We start from the raw sequence: 18005 nt of genomic DNA on the forward strand, positions 1-18005 counted from the left end.
TTTAACTGTCAAGCAGCTGTCTCATTGACAATTGGCATCACACGTGTGTTTTGACAGATACGCGGGCCGGGTGTTTTGTTAGATCCACTCGCCGGAGTCGGGATAATTTCGTTCTAGAAATTCGATCTAATGCGGTTTTAGTGAGGTACCTTTGCCCCCAATTACGCTCACTCTCCTCCACATCAACTGAACCCATCATCATGGCGAAAAATAAGAAAAACAAGCGCCAAAGCGCCGACGCATTCAATTCGAAAAAGTCGACGGTTAAACCGAAGCAACTGAATCCATTTGAAGTTCACCTGAACAAGGAGAAATTCAAGATCCTTGGTCGAAAAAACAAGCACGATCGGGGGTTGCCGGGGGTGTCGCGAGCGAAAGCACAGAACAAGCGGAAAGCCACGCTAGGACGCGAGTATTTGGAGAAGCACAAGACCAACAAGTTCAAGGATAATCGAATCGGGCGAGGCGGTCAGGACGAGAATGACGATCTGGCGATGGCGCGCTTTGCAGCTGAGAAGATGACACAGTACAAGGAGAAGAAAAGGAATATTTACAATTTGAATGACGACGAGATGTTGACCCACCGTGGTCAGACGTTGGAAGAGATTGAACAGTTTCGAGAGCCTGATAGTGATGGATCGGAGGATGAAGCCTTGGATGGTAAGTATGGATGGGGAGTTCCCTATGATCTTACCTTACTTCTGTAGCCTTAGAAAAGGAAAAAATTTCGTGGGAAGGCGAGGGGAACGGAGGTTGATGCCATGAAAGATGAAAGGTCTCGAGTAGCACTTTTCAAATCATTAATTTTGAAGCTAGTTGCAAAACGGGAGAGTGAAGGAATTGCAGAAGGCCAAAGTTGCCTTTTTTTTGTCGGAAATTGGTACTCCCTAAGAGATCAAATGACAGCACCACATCGAATTGAAAATCGGATATGTGCAACGGAAATATGCTAGGAGCTATGTCTAAATGAAACCATCGTGTATCCGAATATTATTACACGAAGGATCAATAAAACCTTTCATACATGAAGCGCTGAGCTTCCGGTTTCCGACTTGTTTTTAACGACATTGAGTGCGTGTTTTTGGTCGGCCTGTCGCGGACCTGGCACCAAGAGAAATTAGGGCTTAGCGTAGTGAAGTAACTTAAATTATACTTTATTTCTTTATTTCCCTGATCTCAGCACTTTGTTTTTGCTTCACTGAGAACAGTACGAAGTACGTTACCTCAAATACTCTCCTTTAACTTGGCTTGGGACCAGAATGCTTTAAAAATAACATGGTGGAGTTGCGTTAGCATGATTGAGAATGTGGAGCACGACACATGTTATTGCCCCAGATTCATTGCTCACCGAATAATACTAGAAACTGTCGCAAACACCCTTAATACCTGCAAATGCTGTGAAGTCCATGCAGAAATAGGAAACTTGATTTTACGTCGAAAAGGTGTTCGAGAAATAATAAGATAAGGGAACCATAGTGAACCGCAATTAAGAAGTGATCCTGTCCCGTGACACGATGCTTATGAACAGCTCCATGGGTAGAATGGAAGGACGGAATGTGATTTTAAGGAATCATCATCATCATCAATGGCGCAATAATCGGTATCCGGTCTAGGCCTGCCTTAATAAGGAACTCCAGACATATCGGTTTTGCCCCGAGGTCCACCAATTCGATATCCCTAAAAGCTGTCTGGGGTCCCGACCTACGCCATCACTCCATCTCAGGCAGGGTCTGCCTCGTCTTCTTTTTTTATCATAGACATTGCCTTTATAGACTTTTCGGACTGGATCATCCTCATCTATACGGATTAAGTGATCCGCCCACCGTAATCTATCGAGCCGGATTTTATTCACACTCATTCAGTTAACTGGGGGAGCCGTAGCTCCGAGCACTCAGGCCATTGTTAGACCCATTGTACTATCCCCGTAAGTTACCTATTCAATGGCTTCCCTACGGTGTTCGCAGGCTTTAGCGAATCTTAGAACATTCTCCAGAGGCAGAGAGTGTGCAAATTCTTCATTGAAGAAAACCTTGCCATGGTGTCTTCGTCTGAGATCTGAGGATGCCGGGCAGCTGCATAAAAAGTGCAGGGCCGTCTCCTCCACACATTGGCTGCACATAGCCGAAACCACTACCCCAATCTTTTCCATATGGTAGTTTAAGGGGCAGTGTCCCGTCAGAAGCCCTACTAGGCTTTTCATGTCCCACTTCTTAAGGGACAACAAAAATGCCGCTCTAGTGGCCCTAGGCTCCTTCAAATGGATTTTTGCCTGCCGGCAAGAGTCCAAATTTCTCCACTCGGTTGCGTGAATCCTTGCAATTTCACCCTTCAGAGTAGACTTGATAGTGGATGAGAGCTGGTTCTGGCCCCACCATTGTGGATCCAGACCCTCGGCGAGCCAGTCTATCAACCTCCTCATTACGAGCGATGTTAGAGTGCCGCGGCACCCACATCAGGAATGTTTCGTTCAGTCGGCCAAGTTTCCGCAGCACCTGATGACAACTCCACACCAACTGGCTTGATATGTTGTTGCCATTTAGTGCTGATAATGCCGCCCGACTGTCGGAATAGAGTCGAATGGTGCGACCCCTCCATTTTTGTCGCAGACATTCTTCTGCTGAAATGGCATATATCTCCGCCTGGAATATGGTCGTCATTTTTCCGAGGGGTCGGGCTAGTTCTATAATCGGATTCTATGAGAACACGCCTGCACCCGATCCATCCTCCGTGACTGACCCGTCGGTGAAGATTATTAGGTCTGTAATCTGAAAAGACTCATGGCCACTTGTCGACCATTCTTCTCTTTCGGTGATTACGGCAGTGTATGTCTTTTCAAAGACGATTCTGGAAACCATATGATCGGTCGGCAACAGGGCTACCGGATGTTTTTCAAGGAAATTCCAGATAGACGCATGACTGTTTGATTGGCTGCCTTTCCACGCCCTAATGGTATCGAGCCTATATGCGTCGTTGGCCGCTTTCCGTTTCACCTCTAAGTGAATGGGGGGTAAATTTAGGATAGCTTCAAATGCCGCAGTCGGCGTAGTACTCATTGCTCCAGTAATGCTTAGGCAACCAAGACTCTGAATCTGCGTTAGCAGCTTCCTGCGGTTAGCATAGTTCAGTCTTGGCCACCAGACGATGCATGCATACATCAAAATGGGTTTTATTATGGATGTATACATCCAGTACATCCGTTTAGGTGAAAGTCCCCAGGTCTTACCTATCGCATTCCTACAGCACCGGAGCAATCTGCAGGATTTCTGATATTGTTCCTGGATATGATGCTTCCACGTTAACTTGGAGTCGAAATGTACTCCTAAGTACTTGACTGTTCGTGCCAGCTGGATTTCCGCCGTCGGTAGCGTATAGCTGCCCCACCTGACGTTCTTCATCGTCATCAATGGCGCAACAACCGGTATCCGGTCTAGGCCTGCCTTAATAAGGAACTGCAGACATCCCGGTTTTGCGCTGAGGCCAACCAATTCGATATCCCTAAAAGCTGTCTTGCGTCCTGACCTACGCCATCGCTCCATCTTAGGCAGGGTCTGCTTCGTCTTCTTTTTCTACCATAGATATTGCCCTTATAGACTTTCCGGGTAGGATCATCCTCATCCATACGGATTAAGTGACCCGCCCACCGTAACCTATTGAGCCGGATTTTATCCACAACCGGACGGTCATGGTATCGCTCATAGGTTTCGTCATTGTGTAGGTTACGGAATCGTTCATCCTCATGTAGGGGGCCAAAAATTCTTCGGAGGATTCTTCTCTCGAACGCGGCCAAGAGTTCGCAATTTTTCCTGGCTTGGGAATGAACAACACCTTCACATCTCGCCATTTAATTGGAATATAAGCGTGTGCTAGGCATGCGCGATATATATTCCGAATGTGTAGACCCAGGGCATCCATTCCTTCTATTACTAGCGCAAGGATGATGCCATCCGGACCTGCAAACTTGTATCTATGGAACGAGTTAAATGCCCATTCCACTCGCTCCAGTGATACTATTTTGCATGCCAGATTCCAGTCTCTCGGTTGAGGCCTGTATGCACCTGTTGGCCCCGAGATTAGATTTTGGATGCTGCCTGGAAAGTGTACTTCAAGCAAATGATTTGCCGTTTCTTCATCACTTTCTCTGTACTTCCCATTCTGTAAACGTAAATAACTCAGGCTACGTTCTTTGACCAGAATCTGCTTCAGCTTTGAGGTTGCCTCAAGAGAGTTAGTCTCTTCGCAAAAGCGTCTCCAAGATGATCGTTTAGCCGATCCTATGCTCTTCTTTAGAGCCATCTGTACCTCTTTATAGCGATTCTAGTGCTTGATTCACCCTTCAGAGCACGATTAAGGAGCATTTGTCGTTCTCCTCTGTTTTGCCAAATCCGAGTTCCACCATGGTGTTTTATCCTTCTTTGGCATCTTGAGTGGACAGCTTTCTTCGAAAGTTTCTCTCATGCTAGTTGTGATCACCTGGGTTGTCTTCTCAATTCCAGCAATGGATTTTATGCGCTTCCCAGGGATCGTGACTCGGGCGTTCAATTCTATTTGATACATCACCCAATCTGTCCTCCTCGGATTCCGAAATGGAGTGGGTGGAGGTGGATCCATGCCCATAAAGAAATCAATGCGTCTGTGATCGGAGAGTGTGCTATCGTTTGATACTCTCCACTCTCCGATTAGAGCCGCGATGTCAGGAGATGCCACCGTGATGTCGATGACCTCTCGCCTGACTACGTCGAAAAAAGTGGGTTCATTACCCACATTTAGGATCTGCAAATCGGATGTTTGAACTTCCCAGCATATGTGGTGAGCATTGACATCACATCCTGCTATTACCCCCATGCCTCTACTTTTGGCGTATTGGATAGCTCTGATGAATGTTCCACTGGGAACGTCTTCTGCGTCGTGCGTCTTCCTGTTGACTTTTTATGGTTAGCTTAGCCGATGTGGTGTCGCCATCACATAGGTCGTTAACCAGGTTAGCCTGGAAGTCTTTGGAGACTACCATGCAGGTGCGGGGTCGATAGCTTCCATTGGCATACAATAGGTCAGCATGTTGGAAGTTTAGGCCCCTGACTGCCCCACCAACAACCCACGGTTCTTGTATGAGGTATATAAATGTCTTGCAGCTACTGATCCGAAGACTGATAAATGCAGTCGCCGCTTTACAATGCTGCTTATTTACTTGGGAAATGTGGCCCCTCATCTACGTTTCAGATGTAGATGCCGGGGGCTGCATGTCGCCTTCAATGGTTTTAGGAGCCGACACTTGTAACGTGACGGTCCCCAGCCCATAGTAGAGCCGGCAGCCTGATTTTTCCCGAACCCGATGTTAAGAAGAAGAAGAACGCCGATAGTGAGAAAAGTGCCCGGCCTATCGGCTCTCTCTCCTGTTTTGCTGCCTAGCAGCAACCGGGTGGAAGTGTTAAGGTTGTTCTGTACACCAAGTTGTTCCAGAACACCAACACCAACGCTCTTCTTCTGGAAGCCAGAGAAAGCACTTTTTGATCGAAGTTCAGAGACCCTTTTCAAGGTTAGTCGCGCACCCTCCCACACATCGTTAAGGGAGGAGCAGTACTGCTTGAGCCACTCGTTCGTGTCTTTGTCGGCAAAGTTCAGCCGTAACATTTTACGGTATACACCTACCGACTCAAAGCAAAGCTTAATGCCTTGCGGGGACGTAGTCCTTACAGCTAGGAGGAGTTTCCTCCTAAGCTGTTCGCACTGCTCAGTATTGTAGCCGGATGGATTAGAGTCGTCAGCCAGTTTTTGTAAGCTGAAATAGGCTCTGTTAGCTGCCAACAGCCGTGCGGGGATTTCATCATCGTAGCTGTTATCGATTGTGATTTTCGACTCTAGATAGGAGAAATTATCAACGGTCTCAAAGTTGTATTCTCCTATCTTTATTTTCCCGTTTGACTAGTGCGGTTTGATGTTGTTGGTTGGTTGGTTTTTGGTGCTGATGTTGCCATCATATACTTTGCCTTGCCTTCATTGATGTGCAGCCCAAGACCTTGTGCCGTCTGCTCGATCTGGATGAAGGCAGTTTGTACGTCTCGGTTCGTTCTTCCCATGATGTCGATATCGTCAGCATAGGTCAGTAGTTGTGTGGACTTAAAGAGGATCGTACCTCTTACATTTACCTCAATATCACGGATCACTTTCTCGAGGGCCAGGTTAAAGAGGACGAATGATAGGGCAACCCCTTAACGTGGACCGTTGTTGATGTCGAATGTTGCTTTTATCTGACCTCGGACATTGGTCGGATCAGCCTGCTCAGTCTTATCAATTTCGTCGGGATATCGAATTCTCTCATGGCCGTGTACAGTTTTACCCGAAAAGCTATGCTAGGTGGCTTTAAAGTCAATGAAGAGATGGTGCAACTAATGTCCATATTCCAACAATTTTTCCATCGCTTGCTGTTCTGTTGCTGATTTGCCTGGATTGAAGCCTCTTTGGTATGGGCCAGCAAGATTACGGAGAATATCTTATAGATTGTACTCAACAACGTGATACCTCTATAATTGCTGCACTGTGTGCGATCTCCCTTTTTATGTACGAGACAGATAATGCCTCTTTGCCGGTCGTCAGGCATTGATTCGCTGTCCCACACCTTGCGCACCAGTTGATGAACTACTTGGGCTCCATATTTAACCAATTCGGCTGTAATTCCATCGGCTCCTGGCGACTTATGATTTTTAAGCCGATGAATTGCACGGACTGTTTCTTCTATATTTGGTGGTGGCAGTATTTTTCCGTCTTCTTCAGTTGGCGGGACCTCTAACTCGCCTATGTTTGGTTGTTCAGTAGCTCATCGCTCTAATATGCCTATTCTGTCGGAAATCAGATTTCCCTCTTTGTCTCGGCAGGATGAACATCAAGGTGTGTAAGGCCGCACCTGGTGCGGTTGCTCCTTTATATTTTTCGAGTTCACAGACCTGTTGGTTCTTCCAGCCTTCCTTTTTCCGTCTGTGAAGTCGCTTCTCCGCTCGCCGGAGTTCGTGATAAGTTTCTGCGCGTGCCTGCGTTTTTTGAGAATGCAGCATTACTCGGTATGCATTCTTCCGTTCCGTTACTAGCTTACTTTCATCGTCAAACTAGCCGTTCAGACTCTTTTTGCGACTGGGGTCAAGTATGTTTGTGGCCGTATTTATGATAACGTTGTTCAGGTGATTGTGAACATCATGCCAACGAGATAGTGATCCGAGTCTATATGGGCCTCCTTATATGTTGTGACATTCATCAAGGCTGAGAGGTGGCGGCGTTCGATCAACACGTGGTCAATTTATTTGAAAGTGGTCTTGTTTGGAGAGGCCCACTTTTGTTTATGGACGGCTTTCCGCGCGAACCAGGTACTTCCAACAACCATTTCTTGTGACACTGCTAATTGAATAATCCGCAGCCCGTTTTCATTTGCATTTTGATGTAAGCTATGGGAGCCAACGTATCGTCTGAATACGGGCTCCTTCCCTACTTGGCTGTTAAAATCCCCAAGTATGATTTGGATATCATATCTGGGACAGGCTTAGAGGGTTCGTTCTACTGTCTCCTAGAAGGTATCCTTCTCCGACTCTACAGTCTCCTCTGTAGGGGCGTGAACCTTAATGTGGTTTATATTTCTAAACTTGCCTCGCAAACGCAGAGTGCATAGCCTTTCGCTTATATTTTCAAAGCCGATAACAGCCGGTTTTATTTTTTGGCTGACTAAGAAACCTACTCCGAGCACATGGTTTACTGGATGGCCGCTATAATATATGGTGTAGCGACGCTTCTCCAGGAAACCGGTCCCTGTCCAACGCATCTCCTGTAACGCTGTTACATCAGCTCTATATTGGGCTAGCTGCGTGGCAGCTTCATGTCTGTACAGGGAACGCACGTTCCATGAGTAAATGCGCAAATCGTTATTTCTTTGTCGTTGCCGGGTTCGTCATTGTGTTATCTGTCCAGTCCGAGGCTCCTGTTGTGGTTTCGTAACAAGTTGTTTTCCATGTAGGATTGTCAGCCCTACCCAACCCCCAACCTGGAGGACCAATTTTATGGAATAGGAAGTCTTAGATAACCGCATGGCAGATATCAGCAGGAGGCTCTATACCCTTCTACCTTCCAGTGATAATGAGAGAAATGAGATAAGTGGCAGAGTGAACTGATTTTTATAAGCTTTGTAATGACCAATGGAGTTGTGGGATGACAAAATGACCATTCAGGTTGACCGAAATCAACCACGGGCTTAAGTGCAGCTCTATTGAAGTGCCCCATCGGTAACCGCCTACACGTCTCTGTGCTAAATAGGTTTGGGAAGGTGGGAGTCCTTTTTGACAAATCAGTCCCTTTCATGCCGTTCATAAAAGTTTCGGGTGTCTTTGGTCCAACTCATTTGAACCGCAAAATACCGACTCAATTCTGCCCGCTGAAAAAGAAAACTCGAAACCCGAGTGCCTCAACCATGGGGGAAAATCCACTAAAGACATTTCTTCTGTCTCAAATCTTAAAAAGACACTACCTGTGAAGTCGCCAAATTTGCTTAGCATTTTATTATTATGTAAATTCCCCGGAAGTCAAAGGGAAATATTAAAAAGGCTGGAGACCTGAATTGCCATATCAAACTGTTTCTCAATCCAAAGTGTAATAGGAACGAAAATTTATAAAAATTCAGATGCCGCCAATTTTTAAAAGCAATTCAAATTAATTCGATAAATTATTGCCGGCATTTCACCGGGTCATTTGATTTGAATGCGTTTTCAAGAAACGTCTGATCTTGTTCCACTTGACTGCATTCTGATAACCCGACTGCAACGCAATCGGTGCATCCGTGGGCTCCTTTACTGTTATGTGGCATTCAAATGAAAGGGTTTGTCGTGCACTCTCGCATTTTAATTCTATTAATATCTGAGTAGGTTCACTTTGGCTCGGGGCGCACATATTTAAAGGACCCGACTTGCGGAAGGGCCGGGACCATACATGCACGTATTTGTCATTATGCAGTTAATTGCGACAGATTTGTAACAAATGACTCCAGAAGAAATGTAATGGTTTATAGGTTCCTCGGGGAATTCTCGGGACCATCTGCTACTTATTGTGTTTGCAGTGATACCGTGCGGACATCAGCATCAAAAAGTAAAATTGTAAATTGGAATTTCCCGACTATAAACGAAGATAAATCGCTTCTGCAAATTGGAGGACACTTAATGCACTTTCTGCATAAATGGCCACTTTATTTCGCATATAGAAAATAAGCAAACTTTAGTTTTTTTAAATTAAATCTTATGACATAACAATTTTAGATTCTCCGGGGGGTCAATACTGCCAACTATTCTCTTGACTGCATTAGCCGTTACATGTATCTCAAGCAAGAGTTACCGAGAAATTTTTCTCAAAAAAATCGTCTTTGGCACATCGTAGAGTTAGATCCTTACCCATTTATTCGGAACGTCTTTCTTTTGATACAAACGCACCATTTGCGAGATTTTATTGAATTGAATTTAAAAGAAGTGTTTGGTGCTCTCGCTTTACTGTGAGTGTTGCCATAAGGAAGGATCCACCAATCTATTTGGTTTTCAACCTGGTGGCTATGGTTGAAGGCTCTTCAGAGTATATTCCATTATTAGCTTATGTATTTGGCATTCGATCTGGAACACCTAACTCCTAGGCCGTTGTATATATGCTTGCCTTAAACGCACAACGTGCTAAACTCCACCTACGCGCCATTGCTGTTGGTTCCTGGAAATATTCTCCAATTCCCCCATGATTTTCCGAAGAGGTTTGTCTTTGCCACTTTCGCTTTCAGCTCGTAAGCTGATCAAATTCTTCATTACTTATTTATTTATTTATTTAATTTAACGGACAACAAACATAGCAAATTCCAATTACTTATTGTCCTCAGGAGAAGGAGAAGGCAAAAATCTTATTCTATGTTTAAAACTACTTGAAGTGGAGAAGTTAAAAGGACTAAGCTCTTTTGCGTTATAATTTCGGCAAAGCCTAGGAATCGGGGAATGAAAGTAAACTTCGAGCTCTGCGAAGGGCACGTTGAAAATGTCTGGGTTATGTGTGTTATAAGACGCAGGACGACAGGAGCAGTTCATCAGACGCGAGGAAAATTTAAAAAATATATCCAGATAGGATCAACGCTGTTGTAGGAAGGGGAGGCTCAGAAAACGGTGGCGGGAGGGGTAGTCCACACAAGGGAAGCTTTTCTTAAAGAAAAGGGAACAGTTACGAGAGGGTGACCAGATTACGGAGCAGTGCTCGAGGGTATTCCTCCCCAAGGCAGTCGAAGAGAACTAAGGAGGGTTAGATCAAAATCAGAGGAGGAGCAAAGTATAAAGCCTGACAATTTTGCTGCTCGATTGCTGACTTCGAGGCAATGGGTGGCAAAGCGAAGCTTATTGTCGAAACTGACTCCGAGGTCTTGAGTTTAATTTAAGCAGGATAAGGAATGTTCGCTAAGAGAGTAGGAGAAAGAAGTGGGTGAGAACAAGGTCAAACTTACTTACTATGTTACGCCAGAATTGGTGAAAGTTTGGAGCTTTTGAAAAGCAATAATGGCCACTGCCCGTGTATTACTCCCATATAATAGCACAGGGAGAATCCTGGCGCGGAACAACCTCAACTTAATGTTAGCATCGAGGTAGTTACATTTCCAAATTTTGACCAGAACACTGAAAGCTGATTTTGCGTTGGGAAACATTAAGTTCAGTGACGCCGTCGGGGGAAACAACGTTTCCTAAATATATGAACTGTTCAACGCCCTCGGTCTTCTGACCATCATTGCAAATAGGAAGATTGTGATGACGAGTCAGACTATGAATCCTAGCTTTGTTGTTGGTTTATCCCGAGCCCTACGCCTCTTACTGTACAGCTATGTGAAATGGTTAAATGACAGCAATAGGATTCACCTCCTCAATTCAATTGAATAAAATTTGGAAAAACCTCAACCATCTCTCGAATGGAAGAAAATAAAAATTGTTCCCAAAAAAGACAAAGATCCCGCGAACATAGTAGACTACAGACTTATTTCTCTAATTAACGCGTTTGCAAAAATTTTAAATGCCATGGTAAAGGCGAGGCTCACATTGTTTATGGAAACTGTAGGTACTCTCTCGGAACACTGCTATGCCTACAGAAAAGGTAGATCGACCACTTCATGCATAAATGAGTTTCTGCTTCAGGTGACAATCGCTCAGAGTTAAGGGAAAATAGTGAAGGCTGCTACATTGGACATCAGCAAGGCTTATGAGAGAGTTGACTTCACAACTTTGGCCAATATTATGAGAACGAATAAAATCCCAGCTGACATCTACACGTGGGTGTTGGGGTTTCTTGAAGTTAGGCACCTGAGGCTGGACGAATGGTTTGAAACAACTAGAAATGGCTTATCCCAGGGAAGCCTTCTGAGCCCAACACTCTTCAATTTAAAGACAACCACTCTCCATAAGAAAACACATGAATTTGTACATATCTACCAATATGCTGATGACTTTCTGTCACTAGTAGCAGATAAAGATAACCAGGGTGTCGATTTGTACAGGACCGAGTCAACATTTTCCTTAATGAATGCGGTGCAAGAATGGATGGAAAAAGTGCAAAACAAACTAAACTGGTCCGGAAGAAATGGTTTTGCGGTTTATGCCACCGATGCAGCAACAACAAAAGAAACCACGAGTTGAGCTGTGGTCTCAGCATCTCCCCGTATGCTAAAGAATGAGAGCGATGAGGGTCCTCTCTGCGGAACTCATGTTAATAATCATGGCTATACTACTGAGCAAAGATAGAGCTCAGGAGAAAGTAGTCATTACAACGAACTCTCAAAAGGCCTGCTCACTGCTCAAAAACCAAAAGATCAACCATTCAATCATATGGGAGATCGTTAGCGTTAGCGTTACGGCAAAAACTGGAATCCACCTAAATAGAATGGCGCACTATACGGCTAAAGAGGCCATCTATAGTCGGTCCCATTTAACAACCACACTTGCTGAGAATGATATAATAAGGCACTTTCGAAACAGGATCAACGAGGACTGGCTGTTAGAGTACCAAGAAATCTCTAGACGAAAAGGAAGAGTTTTTGCTAGCTTCCTCCCCACACTGCCTGTGAAAGTACCAGAATTCATTGATTCGCAAACAGCTCCCACTACCAAGACCCTCAACAGACTCTATTCGGGTCATGTATACTCCAAGTCTTTTCTCTTTAGAATTGGTAAATTAAACAATGACTTATGTCACACCTATGAAGTTCCAGAGACAGTTGACACATATTCATCTCATGTCAGATCCTTGCCGCTTTTAGAAAGAATTATAGTCGGAGTAAAGCTTTCAACTCTGCAAACATGTTGCTTAGAAATGGAAGCAAGAATCACATTGAGGATTTAATAGACTTTATTAAGAAATCAGGAGTTAAACTGTAAAAACAGTTATATTCTCACTGCTTTAAGGTTTACATTACTATACACCATTATTTATTATATATGCACATTACACACCTCACTATTGACCAGCAACATAAACCACACAGCACATCCATCCCCTCATAAACGCTCTGACCATACAAATATCAATTTAATTGTGTTGGTTTTTCACCCTACCAAGATTCCACTACTAACATGCAAACGAAGCATAATAAATTATCCTGCACAACATAATTCTCGAAAGAAATAAGTAGGAACAACACACATTACAGCGATAATACCAGTTTTGATAAACACAAAACCACTGCTTACACAAGGAGTCTCAGCCATAAAGGGCAGCATGATGAACGTCACCGATAATAAGAAGAAATAATATCGGTGGCAAGATGCATCCCTCGTAGATTCCGCTTTCGATCTCAAATTCCTCTGAGGTTTCAACTCGGACAGGTTGCATATCTCGCTTTGATAACGGCTGTTAGTTTTTTCCAGAATGTATTTTCTGCATATAGCACGCCATATACACTCTCTACTCACGTTGTGGGAAGCCTTCTCGACATCGAGAAATCAGTAAAGAGCACGTGCAATGAAAAGAAGAAGAAAGATCCGGAGCTATAATCTTTATGACGCCAGGGGGCACGCAGATGCCCCTCCAATTGTCATAAGCAGAACGGATCCCCTTCTTTGGGATCTTGACGATCATCCCCTTCTTTCACTCTGTGGGAAAGTTATCGGATTCCTAAGATTTCCGTACGAGTGGATGCAGCAGATCTGCGTAACTGCAAGCCCAGCGATAAATACCTCTGGGGAGAGTCTGCAAAGTTCAGCGTCTTTACTTCGTTTGAATGCATTGCTGGCCGAAATGGTTTCTCTTCTGCTTGGAGGAATAGTCGCTATTCACATGTTACGGTGGCTAGCCATTTCGTCCACAGGGGGCGGAACCTCACCGGAGCCATAATAAGGTGTCCTTTTAACCTCATCCTTCATAGAACCATCGAAAGATTTGTAAGCACTTGAGAATTTTTTCGTAATCTGGTATACATTTCTGAAGTTATTGCGTTTTGTAGCATTTTCCGCTTCCCCCACAAGCGTAATAGCAAATTCTCTTTTGTCACGGCGTACACTTTGCTGAACTTCACGGGATTCAAGATCAATAGAGCGTTTAGCCCCTTCAGTACATCAATCCTCTTCTACGATTCCGAAGTCAGCCAGATTTTATGACGCCCCTTCGGGACTTGGCTGACGACCTACGTAGCTTCCGAGAAAATGTCGTTTTTGATGGCGGCCCAATGCTCACCGATATTTGGAGGTGGCTTATTAAGTCCATTTGGCGCCTGATCAGCAAGAAAGTTTTTCAATTTAATTGCTCGTACGGTGTCGGTCGGTTGAAACCCATCGGATCTTATGGCGGGCTCTATGCTCGAACACTGTGCCATCAAGGACGAGGCGGTAGAAGTTGCAGAAATGTACACAACCCTCCACAATTATCGTTATGGTCGCCAAGACTGTGTTTCCCCATCATATGCCGAACAAGGTGGTGTCAGAGCAGAATGTCTCCTTTAGGAAGCCTTTCCTGAACTGCATGTAATTGCTTGCAGAAAGCGGCCTAGTCCATTATATCGGAAGTCTCCGTTGGTGCATTGCATTTTACAATTGTGATGATCCTTAACCAGGACCAGAATGTTGTAGTTAGAAGTGTGTCAGAAACCGACTTCCAGGTGAAGGGAGCGCGCCTTGCGGTAGTTGTCAGAGACAATCCAATACCGGATTCGTGCCTGCTACCACTCGAGTTTCCAGAGTACAAAAGCACATTGTCATAAATGTGGCAAGACAGAAAGGAGTAATCTCCAGAATCGCACCATCTTACTTCGCTTAGGCCCAGACTCTCCTGCTTACATTGTTGGAATGTTCGCTCGTTTTGGAGGAAGCGAGCATTCTGATGAGCTTCGCTACCGTTGTGGAGGAACATGCGCACATTCCAGAAGCAAATCATATTCCGTTTTCGATAGGGTCATAGTCGTCCCTATTCGAAGCGTTCTTGACGTTTCAGTAGCAGGAAAGTTTCAAAATTTGCAGGTTACTAGCCTACAAATTTAGTCGCCTCTTGCGAAAAGCAGAGACTGCTTTGAGTGTATTCTTAATCCCCAACTCACCGAACACAGGATTTTATACATGTATTTATTCGTTTATTTGATTGATTCGCGGCTGTTGATGGGGACCAGCCTACGCTTTTGTACATTAATGCTAAATAGGGCCACGCTAACTGATATACTGCTCTAGACAATATTCTAGCCTGGGTTTTAAGGTGATAACTATGCCAGGGGGGGGGATGTTTAAATATAGAACTATTTTCTCGTCTCAAATTTAAAATTTACCGCACTATCGCCCGTCCTGCCAAACTCTATGGTTCCGAGTGTTAGCCGACTATAGAGGACAATGAACGGCTTCTCGCGATAATGGAGGCGAGGTGTTGATACGAGAGAATTCATTTGTACGAAAAGATTTGTTTTGAGTATGGAAAAGGCTCTCAAAAACTGAATATTTTTACCAATAAATTTTCATCTATCTTACAGCTGAGTTCACTGAGTCAGCTCATTTTGGCGGAGGCAACGAGAAAGATAAGACGGATCGTAAGGCTGCAATTGAAGAAATGATTGCTGAAGCCAAACGGAAAAAAGCAGAAATTGCCAAAGATAAGGATGAAGTGTATGAGTTAACATCACGCTTAGACTCAAACTATAAAAGTTTAATATCAATGATGGGTAAACTATCAAAACGGGAATCTGAAAGCAAACCCCCGCAAGACGATTACGATCGGGTCCTTCGAGAAATGATCTTCGAACCACGTGGCGAAGTAGCTGATAAACTAGCGTCTGAAGAAGAAATTCAACGGAAGGAGAAAGAACGCCTTGAAAAATTAGAACAGGAACGCTTAGCTCGAATGCGTGGTGACGATCCTGTTGCTCAAGAAAAACCCACCCATCGATCCGCAGATGCACTTGATGATGGATATCTCGTTGAGTCGGAGAACGAAGACGAACCTACATTGGCTTATGACATCAATGGTAAGCTCGTGATTTGTTTAATTTAGGCGATTGTTCTTGATTTGTACTTTGTTAGGTGACATTAACGCAGAAGATGATGACGCTAATGATGAAGCTCTTGGTGATGACACTTTAGAAAATCAGGATGATAGTCAAGAGTTGGAAGCTGCTGGTGGAGACGATGATGAAGAGTCCGACGTCGAAGATGAAGGTGAGGAGGAAGAAGAATCAGATGATGATAGTCTGGAGGACCTAAAAGTGAGTGAGACCGAATCAGAAGTGGAAGAGGAAGATAATGAAGTCGAATCGACTAAAGAAAGCAAACAAAAGCGTAATGAACAGGAACAAAAACAACCGAAAAGAAAAACCTCTGAACAAAATGGCGAAGCGCCTGAAGCAAAGCGTACTAAAGCTGAAAAGCAGCTGCCTTTCACTTTTGATATGCCTGGCAGTTATGAAGAATTAAGTGTGCTACTGGAGAAGCAGTCGATTGCGGACCAAGCAAGAATCGTTGAACGAATCATAAAATGTCACCACCCTAAGCTGGATCCCGCGAACAGAGAGAAGATGTTGAAACTGCTTACATACCTACTGCAACTTCTTAACGACATTTTCGCGGACGCCAAAGAAAGCAATATTGCAGATAGTTTTAAAAAATTCGACAAAATGTCGCCATACTTCTATGACTTGATCCAAATGAATCCTGAAAGATCAGCAGCTTGCATTTTAGAAGTAATTAAAGAAAAGTATGAAGAGTACAAGAAAAGCCCGAAAGTGTTCCCGCAATTGGACACTGTAGTGTTCTTAAAGTTAGTCTCAAACGTGTTCTCAACTTCCGACTTCCGACACCCAGTCGTTTCGCCATCGTTCGTATTTGTTAGTCATATGCTCTCTCGAGCTCGGGTAAGGAATCGGAAGGACTTGGCAATCGGTCTTTTTATAGCTACTCTTGTGTTGGAATATACTAGCTTTTCAAAGCGGTTCCTCCCGGCAGCCGTTAATTACCTGTTAGGCATAATATATTTAGCTATACCTAAACGTGCCATCGAAATTGTCCAGATAGTTCCACCGTTTCAATCGAGAGGACCGCAGAATTGTCTGTTAGCGCTAAACGAAAAGTTCGAAGAAAGTGTCGACCCTAAATTATTTGCCGCAGATTTAGTTACTCTAGATATTGACGACAGCTTCAAAGTTCGAGCCTTACATTCTTCTCTCGCAATGCTAAACGATTTTATTGAGAACGCGATGGACAACGTTGGCTTGAGGTTTATGCTGGAACCTTTTGGGAATCTACTTGAACGGATTGATCTGGAATTATATCCAGATTTCATACGCGGAAACTTGGAAAAGGCTCAGCAAGCGATAAACGCTGTCAATGCAAGGCCGCTTCACCGTCTGGTCGCGGTGGAGAAAAAACCAAAAGCTCTCCGTCTGATGGAACCTAAGATTGTCGCCGTCCACGATGATAAACGTCGCCCGAAACTATCCAAGGAGAAGGAGATGCGTGCAATTTTGTCCCATAAGCTTAAACGCGAGACTAAAGGTGCTGTTAGAGAAATTCGAAGGGATAATGAATTCATCGCAAAGATGAAGATCAAGAAGCAGATTCAAAGGTACTTCGAATTTGATCTTTCCTTAGCTTTGTCCGGTCTTATTTACTTTTCTTTTGCAGCGATATGGAGCGTAAAGAAAAGGTGCGTAGAATCTACGCGGAAGCATCGCTACAACAAGGAGAGCTCAATGCACTATCTAGGAGTAAAAAGAAAACTAAATTCTAACATTTATTTTAAGCTCATGTTTCTGTAAATATTAAAATTTTTATCTTGAAATTTAAAATTTTAGTAAATTTTTTTCTTTGTATTATTTTTCCATTTAATTAAAAACTTCCTGAGGAGTTTACGACGTTGAAAATGTAAAGAGAAAATTGCGTACAGAAAATCTGAGTCGAAAATTTCCTGTAGTTTGTGTTCTTGAAGGTAGCTGTAAAAGCAATTGAAGCCGTAAAAATCGATATATTTCACGGATGTGCAAATTTTGCGAAGCTGAATATGGCACTGTGTTCTAAGTTTCCACCACCGCAAGTACTTGGTCAGAAGGGTTCGATAGTAGAACTCGTCAGCAAGGCAATTTCGGAGTGCCTGCAACCTTTTGATGACGGTGAAAAGTTGTATCTTGTTGAAAGCGTTGTATAGAATGTTGTGATTTTCCGAAAAGAAGTCATAAGGATGGCGCCTTCTTCCTAAAATTTAAAAGACAATACTCAGGAAAAAAAAATAAGAGTGAATACCAAATCAATTAAATAAATAAATATGCGCTCATACCTTCAGATCTTCTCAGTATTCCCCGAGAAAGTGTGGGATTAAACGACATTTCGTTTGTACATTATTAACTGTATAATGACATTCTAGGATTGTTTTATTATACGATTTTAGCGACCATCTTACTTGGTTTGGAAAGTAGCGACAGATTTATAAAACTAAGTTGAATTTAGATGTTACTTCTGTCGACTCATAATAACTTGATTATGTGGCATCATAAATTAGATCATTTTTATGTGGGA

The 18005-nt window shown here is 43.7% G+C and overlaps 2 protein-coding genes across 2 annotated transcripts; one reads left to right on the plus strand and one right to left on the minus strand.

Moving 5' to 3' along the window:
* The first annotated feature begins 53 nt into the window (after positions 1-53).
* LOC119652578 (nucleolar protein 14 homolog) lies at positions 54-17294 on the plus strand. The gene is made up of 4 exons (XM_038056794.1): positions 54-660; positions 14975-15466; positions 15522-17058; positions 17118-17294. The coding sequence occupies exons 1-4, from the start codon at positions 201-203 to the stop codon at positions 17221-17223; spliced, it is 2595 nt and encodes an 864-aa protein (XP_037912722.1). The 5' UTR covers positions 54-200; the 3' UTR covers positions 17224-17294.
* LOC119652579 lies at positions 17214-17905 on the minus strand. The gene is made up of 2 exons (XM_038056795.1): positions 17767-17905; positions 17214-17684 (listed from the first exon to the last, which is right to left on the minus strand). The coding sequence occupies exons 1-2, from the start codon at positions 17813-17815 to the stop codon at positions 17284-17286; spliced, it is 450 nt and encodes a 149-aa protein (XP_037912723.1). The 5' UTR covers positions 17816-17905; the 3' UTR covers positions 17214-17283.
* Between the last annotated feature and the right edge of the window lie 100 nt (positions 17906-18005).

This window comes from Hermetia illucens, chromosome 3, assembly GCF_905115235.1.
Source record: "Hermetia illucens chromosome 3, iHerIll2.2.curated.20191125, whole genome shotgun sequence".
NCBI classification, from domain to species: Eukaryota; Metazoa; Arthropoda; class Insecta; order Diptera; family Stratiomyidae; genus Hermetia; species Hermetia illucens.